This window comes from Ursus arctos, unplaced genomic scaffold, assembly GCF_023065955.2.
Source record: "Ursus arctos isolate Adak ecotype North America unplaced genomic scaffold, UrsArc2.0 scaffold_32, whole genome shotgun sequence".
In the NCBI taxonomy this organism is placed as follows: Eukaryota; Metazoa; Chordata; class Mammalia; order Carnivora; family Ursidae; genus Ursus; species Ursus arctos.
Window position 1 is genome coordinate 24,323,483 of NW_026623008.1, and position 14,193 is coordinate 24,337,675.

At 54.7% G+C, this 14,193-nt stretch overlaps 1 protein-coding gene across 1 annotated transcript in view; it reads right to left on the bottom strand.

The window, feature by feature from the left end:
- The window catches only part of TRIM62 (tripartite motif containing 62), a 29,470-nt gene extending 20,392 nt beyond the window's left edge, over positions 1-9,078 (bottom strand). The window contains exons 1-2 of the mRNA XM_044390565.3: positions 8,992-9,078; positions 8,022-8,433 (exon numbers count right to left, since the gene is read on the bottom strand). Coding sequence (XP_044246500.1) covers positions 8,022-8,429 — 408 coding nt within the window. The 5' untranslated portion in view covers positions 8,430-8,433; positions 8,992-9,078. The remainder of the gene's footprint in view (positions 1-8,021; positions 8,434-8,991) is intronic.
- Between the last annotated feature and the right edge of the window lie 5,115 nt (positions 9,079-14,193).

Below are 14,193 nucleotides of genomic sequence, written 5' to 3' on the forward strand. Positions count from 1 at the left end.
GCACCAGGAACCGTCTGGTCAAACCCTCTGGATCTCTCTAACAGGAAACTGAAGTGCGCGGAAAGGGACTGACTGGCCCGTGGCCACACAGCTTGACAGAGAACCAGCCGGCAAACGTACTGCAGGCAGAAGCGAGACACAAACAGGAAGCCCGTGGTGGAAGGAGTGGCTCTGCCGAAGGGCAGCGGCGCGGTGTGGGCTCACAGGCGCGTGTCATGCAATTCTCACAACCCCTTCAGGAGGCAAGGGCCTTTATCACCTCCATCTCATGGAGGCGGAAACCGAGGCTCAGAGAGGTCAGGCAGCTGGCCTAAGGTCGCACAGCTCCGTTTCCAAATCTGTAAAGTGCAGCTAATACCAGTGTTGGCTCTGGGGCTGTGAGCATCCGATGACTTGATTCATGACCTGACGTGACGCACAGGGTACACTGTCACTCTTGGCTGCTGTTACGATCATCGTAATCATCCCAACTACGTGTGAAGCAGGGAGTCAGAAGCAGCAGAGCTTCCAGGAGAGACTTTATGTCTGATGGAAAGCCCAGGGAAGATGGACGGATGGGCAGGGTTCCTTCAGGTCTCCTGGGTGGGGCCAGAGCACCCCAGGTGGAGAGACCAGTTGGGCAGGGGCACACCTGGTGTGTGCAGGAAGTGGGGGGCAGTTGGGAATGACAGGAGCCAGGTATGGACAGGGGGGTGGAGTTCCAAAGTGGAAAGGCCAGTGGGGCCAGCTGGGGTGCGAGCAGGGGGTGGAGGAGGCCTTGAAGGTCAGCTTGGGGGAGCTGGACTCTGCCGGCCCATCAGAGCAGGAGGATGCCAGGAAGAGGGGAGTCAGGAGGGACAAACCTCAGAGGGCAGAGCCACAGCTCTGTACGCCTTCTTTGGAGAGGGAGCAAAGTTAGGGCCAGCAACAAACCTGAGCAGACAATTATGCAAATGTCAGCTGAGAGGCTCTGGGGCTCCCATAGGTTTGGAGAGGCCAGGACTGGGGCAGCAGCTGGGGGGAGGACAGAGAGCCAGGGCTCCTATGCTCCCAAAGGCAGACCTCCCCTCCTGTGGGGCCAGCCCTCTCCCAGCCTAGCTGCTGCAGGAAGCCACCTGCCCAAGGCTTCAGGGAGCCGTCTCAGCCCCATCACAAGCAGTGCTGCCCAGTAGAGATAGCGTGAACTCTGGCCTCAGAAAAACCTGGGTTTGAATCCCAGCTGCATGACCTTGGGCGGATCACCTCTTCCCCTCTCAGGGCCCACCTCTCAGAGCCTAATCTGTAAAATGGGCATCAGAGCCACCCATGGGTTTGGGGTGGGACTAAATAAGATGGCCGCATGAAAGGGCCACGTGGGTGCCCAGGCCCCCTCCCCTTCTCCACGCTCCCGTACTGCTCTCTCTCCTGCTCTGACCCGAGGACGCCGGAAGTCTTACCACGGCAAACTGAACTGGCACCACCTTCTTCCTCTCCCCCATCCTCAAGCTCCTGCTCCCCCGGCAGGCCTGAACTCTTTGCATGTCTTCTCTCTCTCTCTTTGAGCCTCACCCCTCCCGGACCCCCCTACTCGCAGTCTCTCACAAGGCCTCCTGGCTGCTCCCCTTGCCCCCAGGCTCTCCCAGCCCTCCAAACTGCCCACTGCCCATCACGCAGACCTGACCAGGCCCCGCTTGCCAGCTCAAACCTGTTCCTGGCTCCCCAGCATCTCCAGGAACAAATCCAAGCTCCTTGGGGTGTATGGGGGCATGTGTTCAAGGCCCTTTCCGAGCCGGCCCAACCTCACTCTCCTATTCCCGCCTGGCCCCAGACATTCTCCCCTCCAGCCACAACCACCCACCCACTCATCTCCATGCCTGTCCCTGGTCTGACAACCTGAGTCCCAGTTCCAGCAACACTTCCTGGTGCCGTGGCAGTGGGCACAGTGTCTGAGCCTCGGTTTCCTCGTTTGTAAAACAGGGCAATGAGACCCACCTCACAGGTGTGCCGTGAAGATTCGGTGAGAGTGCCAGGCAAAGCACTGCCCCTGCCCCTGCACTGTGCCCCCAGGCGACGGGGGCTGGGGGTGGGTTGATTCCTTGTGTCCACAATGTCTTCTCTCTCTGCCCTCAGCCCTACTGTCAGCCCCACAGAGGCCCGGATGACTCTCGGTTACAGCCAGCGGAGACGGGGACGTGACCTCACAGTTGATGGGCCTGTCTCCCACAGCAGGGCTGGGGCTCGTTCAGCTCTCTCCCGGGCCCAGCACATGGCCTGGCAGCAGGGGTGCTGACTGAAGAAATTACTGAGTGAATCCCTGAGTTCAAGATGGAACCCACCTCCAAATCCTCCACACCCACCCCAGTGTCCAAGCAGAGCTCAAGGTCCGGAAAGTAAGCGATGCTGTGTCATGGCTCTGACGCCCCCCAACCTTCGGGTGCTGCATGAGGCAGTTAGGACGTTGGTGAGCAGGGGGAGTTTGGAGCCAGACAGACCTGAGTCTGAGCTCCCGGCTCTGGCTCCCCCCTGTATCCGTCTCACATCCTCCCACACCCACTCCATCTTGGGCAAGCTACGGAACCTCTCAGCCTCCGTGTCTTCATCTGTGAAATGGTGCTGGGGCTAGTCCCACACCAGGAACTGGGAGAGGAAAAAGGAGTTAACGCCTGGAACAGCACCTTGCACACAGCCAATGCCTGATAAACTCTGGCTCGTGTTTTCTTAGCGCTGTTCTTCTTTCTGTGGCTGTCACTGCCTACCCGATCCTTTGCTTTCTATGAAATCAGCGTCCCGAGGCCGCCCAAATTCAAGTTCCTACACCGTGGCCTGTGCTTAGCCAAGATGTCCTGGATGAATGTTCCTGGCAGCCCACAGACACCTGTGAGGAGGGAGCTGGGGATGCCGACAGCCAGCCCTGAGTCAGACTCACTGCCAGCCTCCACGGAGACTGCTGTTTGCACATAAATCCTGTCCTTTGCTGGGAGAAGCAACAGTGGAGGCTGCTTCCTTAGAACACACACAACTGCCTCCCTGTCCGTGGTTCCACGGAAAGTGGCTTCACAGCTGTGATCTGTTTGGACGGGCAGCGACTCTCCCTCCCTCTTTACCCATCAAGCGGCCAGTCTTGTTACTTCTGTTGCCCAGACTGGGACAGGGTGAGGGGAGGGAGCGCCCGCGGCTCAGCTGGAAGGAGCGAGAGCCGGGACTGGAACCCAGTCCCCTTACCCCTGCTCTTTCCCCACGTGGCTGTCTCGGTGTCTCGGGTCACCACGCCCAGCTTGTCGGGGCTCCCAGCCAAGGCTGATCCAGCAGCGTCTGCCCTGGCAGGACAGAGGCCTTGGGAAAGGCTCCAGTGGTCACATAAGGCCTGGAGGGGGTGGTTGGGACTGAATGGGATCCCTTCTCTGGAGGCATGGAAGCTGAAGTCTCAGGCCAGATGCAAGTCTAACCAAGATGACGTCCCGCCACCTGCCTTCAGTGCCTCAGCTAGCACAGACACGTGTCCTAGCCTGACCCTGCGCTGAGTACCTGAAATGCAAAGACAGGCAGCGGGGAGCGGGGGGGAAGGGGTAGGACGACAACCTGGCCCTCAGAGGCAGCTGGGAGGCTGTGAGTGGCCCAGTCAGACTGGCTTCTAATCCTGCCCCCGCCATTTCCCAGCTGGGTGACCGAACCAGGCACTCAATTCCTCTGAGCCTGTTTCTTTATCTGGAAAAGGAGCAAATGACAGGACCCACTCGACAGGGTTTTATGAAGATTAAATGAGCTAATAAAAGAAAAGCGCTTAGTCTAGTCTCAGGCAATGCGCCAGGGCCCAAAAGGTATTGGCTGAGAAGCCCCAGACTTCTGAGATGGGGTTCCCTCCCTCCCTTTGGCTCTGCGGTCCAGTGCTCAGCAGTGAAAAAAAGGGGGGGGGGCATGCACACACGCACACACGCATACACACGCTCACATGCTCTTGACACAGTAAAAATTCTGAAGAATCACAAAGCAATTCTAATGATGTTTTTCTATGGGGTGAGATTATGGGGGGGACTTTAACTTTTATATTATATAGCTCTGTTGATTATGTTAATTTTATAATCAGAAACAATAAAGATACTGAAAATTGTTGTGTGCTACTCAGTGCCAGGCATAGTATCAGGCCCTTTTGATAAAGCATCCCTAACCCTTAGAACATCCTCCCAGGGAGGTCATATTATCTCCATGTTATAGGTGAGCAGGTGGAGGCTTAGAGAAGCAAAGTGACCTGACCAAAGACACACAGCTCATCAATGATGATGCCAGGATCTGACCCCAGTATTGGAATCAAGTTCAAAGCAATTCTGCTTGGCAGGTCAGGGAAAGCTTCATGGAGGAGGTGACATTTGAGCTGAGCCTGGAAAGCTGAGTAGGGCTTCTCTAGGCCAAGGTTCTCAACCAGGGCTGATTTTGACCCCAGGGGACATTTGAGGAAGCCTGAAGACGTTCTGGGTTGTCACGGGTTGGTGGGATGGGAGGGATGGGAGGGGTGGGAGGGTGGGAAGTGCTACTGGTTAGCGCTAGTGGTTAGAGGTCAGAGATACTACATTCTACAATGCGCAAGATTGCCTTGCACACAAAGATGTACCTGGCCCCAGATGTCAATAGTGTGCAGTATGGTAACATACTAGAACTGTCGTTTACTGAGTGCTTACTCTGTGCTGAGCGCAGTACTAAGTTCTTGCAAATGTCATCTTACTTCATCCACCCCCCTTGCTGACAATGAGGGACTCAGAGCTCAGAGATGGAAGTGAACTTTTCTAAGGCCACACTGCCAGAAAATGGGAGCACCAGGATTGAAGCTGCCCAGTACAGAGCCAGAGTTCTTAACCTTTCTGCTCTGCTGCCTCCAGGATTTATAATAAATGTAAAAGCTCTTGGCCCACCGCTAGGCGGGATGTGAGGAGACTCCGGCTGAGCCCAGGCACAGCCCTCCTCTGGCCTCGAGCCGGGGGGCGAGGTCCCCTCCCTCCTCCTCTGCCATTTCCCCATCTGTCAAGGGACGGTTGCACCAAAAGGTCTCCAAGGCCCTGGCAGCTCGGAGTCTGGTGTCCTCCAGGAGAGAGGCCCAAGCCCAGGCTCTAGGAGCCCTGGGGACGGAACCACCAGCAGCCGGGAGAGGACGGGGGTGTGCCGGGCAGGCTCGGCCTCATTCCCAGTGCACACATAGCGAATGAGCCCTGCTCTGTTGATTGTGTCACCCCACATGAAGAGAGAGGCAGGTGGGGTGCAGAGTGGCCTGAACCTCACCCAGGAGCCCTTCCCTCTCCAGTGAGGAAGGCATGTTTCTCTGCCACCTTCTTGCGAAGCCCAAAGGAGGCTCCAAAGCAAGGCCTCCTTTCAGGCAAGAGAGGCGGGTGTGGGCATTTGCCCAGCTGGGCACCTGAGGTCTCCCAGGTAGGAGAAGGGATAGGAGTGCACGCTGACTCCACCCCTCCCCTGTGCCAAGCATCTTCAACAGCCGGTCCCCCTCAGGTCAGCCTCCTGAAATCATGGTGGGAAAGAATCACTGTGACCCCAGTTTACAGACCAGAGCATGAAGGCTTACACGAAGGGACTCGCGGAGTCACACAGGGCTGGAGGAAGGTTTGGAACCCAAGACTATCTGACCAGAGGAGAGTACACTAGAAGGTAGGTAAGTGGCCGTCTTGTTCTTTTCACTGAGGAGTCAGTGTTTCAATAACATTTAGAGAAAATATACCTTTAATTTCTCCCGCATTCCCCAGGATGTGGAAAGAATTGTAAAAAACCAAAACACAGTTGTTCTGATTTGCTGGTTTGCAGACAGGGGAACGCAGGCTCAGAAGGCAGAGGCCTCTCTAGCTAGAAAGTCAGACGGGGAGAGGAGGGCTGAGTGGCAGAGGAGGGATCTGGCCTGGGGCAGGCAGAGCTTTCTAGCCTGGCTCTCTCATTGTCTGGTAGTGGGGGCTTGGGGGAGTCACATCACCTCTCTGGACCTCAGTCTCCACATCTATATTAGAAGAGGTTGGACAGATGGTTTCAGAGTCCTTCAAACCCTCACAACCTGCACTCAGCCGTGTCAAAATTTCTCCCCTCCCTGTTTATGTGACTTCACAGATGGAGAGATGGGGATACCACGGCCCGGCACAAAATGCTCTGGGGACAGAGGGCTGATGCCAACCTGTGCAAGCAACCAGAGCCCCCAGTTCTTGCTCTCCATCCTCAAAGAGCCAGACTGGGAGGGAGTCAGTCATGGTTTGGGGATGAAAGGGGCAGGGAGGGAGAGATGGTGAACATGGGGCCATTTCTGCTGGGCCAAGGGTCATCCACAGGCACCTGCTAAGTGCAGGCTGACTTGCAGAGACTCATGTCGGTGGTGGTGGGGGGAACACCTCCTACAAAATAGGGAAAGTAGTTACTTAGCTCCTGCTTTAGTATCTCAAGGGCCAGGGAGCTCACTACCTGCCAAGTTAGTTCACTGCATATTAAAAAAAAATGAGTGAAAAATCTGCTTCCAAAGGCTCCACAGTCTGGGCCAGCTCAGGCCAGAATTGGTCACTCATTCATTCATTCATTCATTCACTCATTCTTCAAACTTTACTGATGAATACTGATGTACCAGGCTTTGGGGCTATAGATAAGATGAATCAGAGACGGTCCCTCCTCTTTGGGAACTGTGTGCTAGACTGGTATCCCAAGGCCAAAGACATAGGACTGGTGAATTGAAATGGTTTAGGTGAAGAAAAAGATTCTAGACTTCCACACTGAAATACGCTTGGGTGCCATTTTAGTAAACACATTAAATGGATCTCTTTGCTACAAGATTTCTCCAAACCTTTAATATGCAAAATGTACATGGAGAATCCTCCAAGGGGATATTGAGAATATACTATATTTCCCCAATATAGCTGATCTTGGAACACTATTTTTTAAAACAGCATACTTACTAACAGAGGATATTTGAGGAAATACAGCTCCAATGCCTTTTTTTTTTTTCCCCAGGGGAGACTGGGGAAGCCTTACACCGACAGGACATTTGAGCAGGGCTTTGAGAACTGAGTAGGAGTTGGTCAGTGAAGACGGGAAGGTTTAAGGGAGATCATTTATAGTCCTAGTCTGACTATGCTCAGGTTACCCTGCATATACTGTTTCATGTTGTCTTCAAAGGTCTTGATAAGTGTGACAGAGCCAAGGAGGTCACCAAAGCTTCTGGAGACTCCCACAGATCCACCCCTCCCCCTTTTCTTGAATCACCTCACCTCAGGGCCTTATTCTCCAAATCTTGAGTTTTAAATTCTGTTCCCACTGTCAACCTGGCCTCTCTTCTGGTTTAAACCCAAAATAGTTCTTGTAGTACCTGGACTTGATCCCAGCTTTAACCCCTCACACACCCTGGCCTAGGCCTTGGCACCCAAACTCACCCTCTCTGCAGTTTGGATGGCCATAACTTAGACTGTCTCTCAGATTTCACCCTGGCCTGCCCAGCGCAATCTAGCCCTGGTACTGCCCCCTTAGGTCCTGACGCACACCTGATTGAGCCCGGCCCCATCGTGGCCCAAGGCTGCCCCTCAGCTACTCCAAACGGTCCTCACCCATTCTGGACAGCGGCCCCGCCCCCTGTCTAGACCTGATAGTGTTCCCATTCCCATCTCTGTCTTTGTCCCAACTCTGTCCTGAACCATTCATTTGTGGACCCTGCCTTCAGGTCCAGGCCCCTGACCGCAGAAAGTGGCCCTCCAGTTCTGATTCGTCCCCACCCCCAACCCTGCCCCAAGCCCGTACCTGGGCCAGCTCTGATCTCACTGGTGCCGGCCGTGCCACTCCAAGGGTGACCCCTCCCCAACCAAGGACCCACCCAGACTTCGGGTCCGCGTCAGACCCGGCCAGGTGCGGATGGCCCTAGGCCCCGCCCCTAGAACCCCGCCCCCTCGCCGCGGCCACGCCCCGTCCCCGTCCCGTACAAATTCTGATAGGGCCCTGACCCTGCCGGCGGCCCCGCTCCGTGACAATTCTGACTTGGCCCAGCCCAAGGTCCAGCCCGGACCCCGCCCCCGGCCCCGCCCCCGGCCGGCCGAGACCCTCACCTGCAACTCCTCGAAGGCATCATCGATGCCGGTGACCTGGTGCTGCTCATGGAGCGCGGGCTCGTCGCAGAAGAAGCAGAGCAGCGCGCGGTCCGTGAGGCAGAAGAGCTTGACCTTGTCGTGCGCCTGGCAGGGTCGCGCGGCGCGGCGCGCGTTGAGGATGGCGTCCAGCGGGAAAGCGCTGTAGCGCTCCACGATGTTGGCTAGCTTGAGGCTGGGCGCGAGCGCGGGCTCGGCGAACGTGCGCCGGCACTCGGGGCAGTCGCGGGCGCCCTGCGCCTCCTGCCTCACCCAGTGCTCGGTGATGCAGCGGCGGCAGAAGTAGTGCTCGCAGCCCAGGCTCACCGGGTCCTGGTAGATGCTCAGACAGATGGAGCACAGCAGCTCGTCCTTGAGGCTGCACGCCATGGCGCTGGGGGCGGCGGAGAGGGGGCTCTGAGATGCAGGGGGGCGGCTGCGCGAGCGAGGTGCTGTCGGGGGCCGCACCGAGGGATGGGTGCGGGGAGCAGGCGGGGAGAGGCAGGAGTAGGAGCTACAGAAGGAAGGGGGGCTGTCCGGGAGGGAAGAGGGGGTGCGAGGAAGAGGTGCTGGGTAGAGACCAGCCGGGATGCGAGTCCAGAAAGGTGGTCTCGAGGTAGTGGGTGACTCGAAGCAATGGGTGCTGGAGGGAGGGGGCCTTGGTGTCTGTGGGAAGGGGCTCCTGGCAAGGAGGTTCTAGAGAAAGGGACAGTGTGAAGGGATGGGTGCTGGGAGAAGAGGATCCAGAAGGGGGGCGGAGGCTTTAGGAGGGCTGAAATCCCGGGATGGGTGCAGAGGGGGGAGGGGGAGAAGCTGGGGATGGGGAATTCTGGGGAAGGGGGAAGCCAGGCAGAGCAGAGCCGCGGCTGTGCGTGGCAGAGGAGAGGAGGGGTGCGAGCAAGCTCAGCTGCCCGATCCCGGCCCCAAGACCCCTCCCGGCGTGGCCCCTTACCCCTGCCGGTTCGGCGGCCACTGCTCCGGTCCGAGCGCAGCCTCTCAACCCGGAACCAGCCGAGCGCGAGCTCCCGGCGGCAGTGACTCCCTCCCCGCCCCCGCGGGCCGGGCCCGGGCGACTCCGCCCCTGCGGCGGGAGGGGGAGAGGAGAGGCGGGGCCGGGCCTCCAGCCTGCGGACCCCTCTCCGCCCCCACCCTTCCCCTACTCCCCCGGGACCAAAACCCAGCTGTTCCTTCAGGATCTGCACACGGAGCAACATGCGCGTCTCGCTTCGGGTCCCTGCGGCGGGTGAAGACAGCTAATTTAAGAGGATAACGAGTAAGCAAGGAGCATCTTTCTGGATCATCGACGTGAAGATTTAGGGAAAATATTTTTTATTAAAGCAAGCAAGGATATGTCCTGTAATCTGTATAGAATACAACCTTTGCATAAGACGTAAAGATAAGCTCTAGAGAATGCCCTGCTTGCTTAGGGCAAGTTCAAGATTTCCTTTTCACTTTCTTATGGAGTGCTTGGCGGGGGGAAGTTTAGAAAGCCCTGACCGGCTACTGTCAGACCCAAGGAGTAGTCTCCATTCAGCAAACATTTCCGGAGTGCTATATTTGTGTGTGTGTGTGTGTGTGTGTGTGTGTCGGATAGGGAGGGTGGAGCAGGGGAGAGGAGAGAGTAATAGGAGACCTTATCTTCTATGCCAGATGGAGAGGGGATAAGGGATTTCTAGGTAGAGGGGACAGCCAGAGCAAAAGCACAGAGGCGTGAAAGGGGAGGGCACTTGGAGGGAAGTGCAAGTAGTTCTGCGCTGTCGGGGGTGGGGTGGGGTGGGGAAGGCAAGGCGTGGAGGGTGTTGTGGGTCACTGTAAAAGATTTCCTCAAGGCGCTGGGCTTTCAAGTGGAGGAATGACTTGGTCTGGTGTGGGTTTCAGGAAGTGAGGGAGATGCTCATTATACCATCTGTAAGGTGGAAGCAGGGATCCTTTCTGGTATGTCTGCATATGTGCAGTGCTTGTATATTACAGCCAAGTAGCCGAATAACAGCGGCAAAGACATCGGCTGCGGAAGAGAGACTGGCCCCAGTTAGTCACTGTTGTCATCGTGCCTGCAGGAGACCTGAACTGGGGCCGAGACCCTGGGGAAGGAGAGAAGGCTAGGGTATTGACGGTACAGACACTATGGAATTTAGTAATGGGTTGGATATGGGGGTGAGAGAGACATTGAACACGGCTCCCCAGTTTCTGCCTTCTCCAGACATGTCTTCACCGCAATGTAAGAAACAGTTCAAAGTTTACTCCTCTGCTGTTTCTGTACTCTCCACATCATGACCTGGTCCCGTGTCACCATCATTGCCAGAAACAAGATGGTAACTCATGCCACAACCCTTCCTCCACTTTTTCTTACGGTCAGAGCCTGATTTTGTTCAGGGGAGTCCCTTCCCCATGTGACCAAGGGAAGGCTGGCCCCAGCCCAGCCTCGGAGTAAGTCCCCTTCCGGTTCACGTCCATTGGGGTGGTTGCATTCTTCTTGCTGGTGATAGTTTGGGGCTGGACATGTGATACAGGTCCGGCCTGAAAAACCTAGAGGTCAAACCTCTGGTGGGGAAGTGACTTCCGCTAAGGATCTCTTCCCTTTCAAAAACTCTGGCTCCCTTCCCTGATCGTGGATGTGTTTGGTGGTCGTGTTTGAAGCTGCAGCAGCTAACTTGCTCCCAGTCTGAGGATGCAGCCAACGCATGGCTGAGGCTGGGAGAGACGTAGGGAAGAAGGGCTGCCGTTCTGACGCAGAGCCTAGACTTTTGGGCATAGGAGGTGGTCCACCTTATTGCTTAAGCAAGTTTAATAGTGGTGTGCTGTCACTTGGCAACCAAAAGAATCCCAAAGAACACACTGATAGGCATCCCCAATATATTTTTTTTGTAAGGAGGGGAGGGTCTAAATTATTGAAGCATTTGAAAAGAAATGAAAAAAAGGCTTGATGCTGGATGGACGGGCTTCATTTATTCAACATGTCATCTCTCCTCCTCTTCTGTAGCAAAATAGAATATAGCCGGCCAAATGGCTGGTCTGCTAGAGACCGCACTTCCTAGTTGCTCTCGATGCTGAGTGTGGCTTTGTGACTAAGTCCTTTCTAATAGAACGTAAATAGAAACAGTCCTTAAGGCATTGGGCTTGTGCTCTGCCATGCTCCATTTCCTCTTCCCTCGAGTTGGAACACAGATGTGCCAGGGACCCAGCTTCAATAATGCTTCAAAGGGGCTGAGAGAGCAAAGATAGGGAAGGAACCTGAGTTCTGAATGATGACATGGAGCGAAATCACCCACCCACATGGACTAGAGAAAGAGAAATAAACGTCCATCTTCGGTAAGCCATTGTATTTTGGGTCTCTTTCTTGCAGCAGCTTGGTGCGCCCCGTGCTATCCCACTGCTGTTTTTAGAAGAAGCTCTGTTACTGTTATGCTCTTGTCTGAATCCTTTCAAATGGCTAAGCGCCCCTTGCTCCGGAGCCCCAACCCCTTCTCAAGTGTATGGAATATGATTTTCTCTGGCTGTCAGTCAGTCTCTTGACCTTTTGCAGTGTCTTCTGCTTTTAGTCTTTTTACCTTCTACCGGTCCTTCTGCAGACCTTACACCATCTCGGCTAAGACGCAGAACACGGCACTCACTCAAACTGCAGATGATAGTTAAGTTTGGCAAGGCATTGCTCTTTCGGGATCATTGTTTCCCCAGCTCTGTGTGGTCAAGGGGTCTGAACCGAGACAGGGAGGTCCCAACCACAGTGCATGCTGACTGCTTCCATCCATACTGTAAAAAATTATTTCAGGAATTTTTTTCTGAAAACCATCCAAGAGATCTTGTTGAGTGGAAAACACACACACAGAGACACTCAGACACAGACACACAGTCACCCTACGCACTCAGGCATTACCGGCCTAGCAGAGATCTGCAGAACTCTGCAGCAGTTCCAACAGTGTTTCGTGGGCTAGGATTACAGAGGGGACATGGTGCGTATAGCCCTGTTTATTATTTAATTTTATAATCAGAAAAAATAAAGACACAAACATCATTATTCATGGATTCCGTATTTACAAATTCACCTAGCTGTAAATTTTTTTTTCTTTAGAGAGGGGTAGAGAGAGAGAGAGAGAGCAGGGGAAGAGGGAGAGAGAGAACCTTAAGCAGGCTACATACTCAGTTTAGAACCAGCCACAGGGCTCTATCTCACCACCCCGAGATCATGACCTGAACCGAAACCAAGAGGATGCTTACCCGACTGAGCCACCCCAGGTGCCCTTCACCTACTTGTGAATCTGTTTGTAATCAATGCTTGAGGAACGCCCGCTGTCACGCAAGGATCCACGCCTGCACCGAGTCGGGAAAATTCAGCCCAATGTACATGTTTCCAGGTGAGGCCCAATGAAGCAACGCTCTGCCGCGTTTCCGTCCTCATCCTGTAAACAAGTGTCTTTTTCATGGTCTATTCAGTGCCACGTTTTTCTCATTTGGGGGCTTTTTTTTTTTTTTTGGTCATGTTGTGTTTAAATGGGCCCCCCAGGGTAGCATGAAGAGCTGTCTACTTCTTAAGCGCAGGGAGTCTGGGGTTAGCCTCAGGGAGAACACACGTGGGGCAGACAAGCTTCGTTCTGGCGTGACTTATGGTGCCTTGGCCATGGGTTCAATGCTAATGACTCAACAATATATATTAGATAAGGTGTCTTTAAACAGAAATACACATAAAACAAGGTTATGTATTGATTGGTTGTTGAACGTGTGGCCAGAGGCTCACAGGAGTGCTGTATTTCCTCCAGGGGCAATGATTCAGTATTCCCTTCTCAGTCTTTGTGCAACTTTATGGAATGGAGCTACTGTGAGTAACGAGTGGACTGTACTTAAAATTGTTATCATATCCGACAGCATCCACCACCACAAGGTACCAACAGCCATCCAGGGTCCCCGGGCTCAGGTTTGCTCCGAAGGGGAGGGGCAGGAAGGATCACTGACTGAGCGGGTCCTTTGTGCCGGGACCTGTGCTCCGTGCTTTGTGGTCTGGTTTTATTTAACCCTCACAACTACCCCCCAGGCTTGCTGTTTTTCTCCCCATTTGCAGATAAGGACCCTGGAGCTCAGCAGGGTGACTGACTCGCCTAGTGCCAGACCAAGGAGGAGGCATGGGCTTCTCTACCCCGAGCTGCTGGAGAAGATTCCACGGTGGGCAGCCTGGAGCAGCTGGTCCAGATCTGGGCCCTCAGCTCCATCCAGGGGTCGCCATCCCTCCCCGTTCCAAACCTATGCCTGTCTCCTCAAGCCCCATGGACACACCCTTGCTCCTTTCCGTGTGGGGGACCTTGCCTCTGCCTCCATGAAGAAAGGAAACCCCCCTCTCCGGGGGGCAGGGGCGGGTGGGGGGGACTTCTCAACTTCCAGTCCCCTTCCACCTATCAACTTCACTACAGAAAGACCTCAAGTCCTTTGTGAAATGAGGCAGGGTGTGATATAAACACATGGATGAAGTCAATGGGTTTTTAACTTTATTCACCCTCACTTCCTTTCCTCGAGGCCGAGGGTGAAGTGTGCCTTCTGTTCCGAATGAATTCCTCCGCCTGGGCCCGGGTCTAATCCCCTCAGACCTCCTCTGGGACCCTAGTCCTTCAATGATCCCCCTCCACTGTCTTTGTGTTTCCTCTCTCAGCACTGGCTCCTTTCCCTCAGCCTGTGAGCATGCTCCCGCTTCTGCAAACAGCCCCTCTTCTCTGGCTCCCACCTCGTTTCTTGCCTCTCCCCACCCCAGCCTTTTGAAAGCGTCCCCTGCACCCCGCCCCCCACTGCGGCTCATCAACCCCGGCAGCCTGGCTCCGCTCCCTGCCACTCACTGGAGTCACTAATAATCTCCTAATTGCCAATTAAAGAGAGCTGCTAATACACGGTCGCTGCGGCAGATACACAAAATACAGAAAAAAACTAAAAGGAAACTTGAAATATTCATGATTGCACCACCCAGGAAGAACCATTGTCAATACCTGTTTATATCCTTATAGACCTTTTCACGTTATACATGCTCGGGCGCACACACGTGCACACACACGCGCGTGTGCACACGCAAGGGAGGAGGAGGAGGCAGGGTGAGAGAGGGAGAGGGAGAGAGATTAAAAAAAAAATACAAATGAGTTCACTCTCTAAATCATTGCTTCTCAAAGCGTCGTCCTTGAAC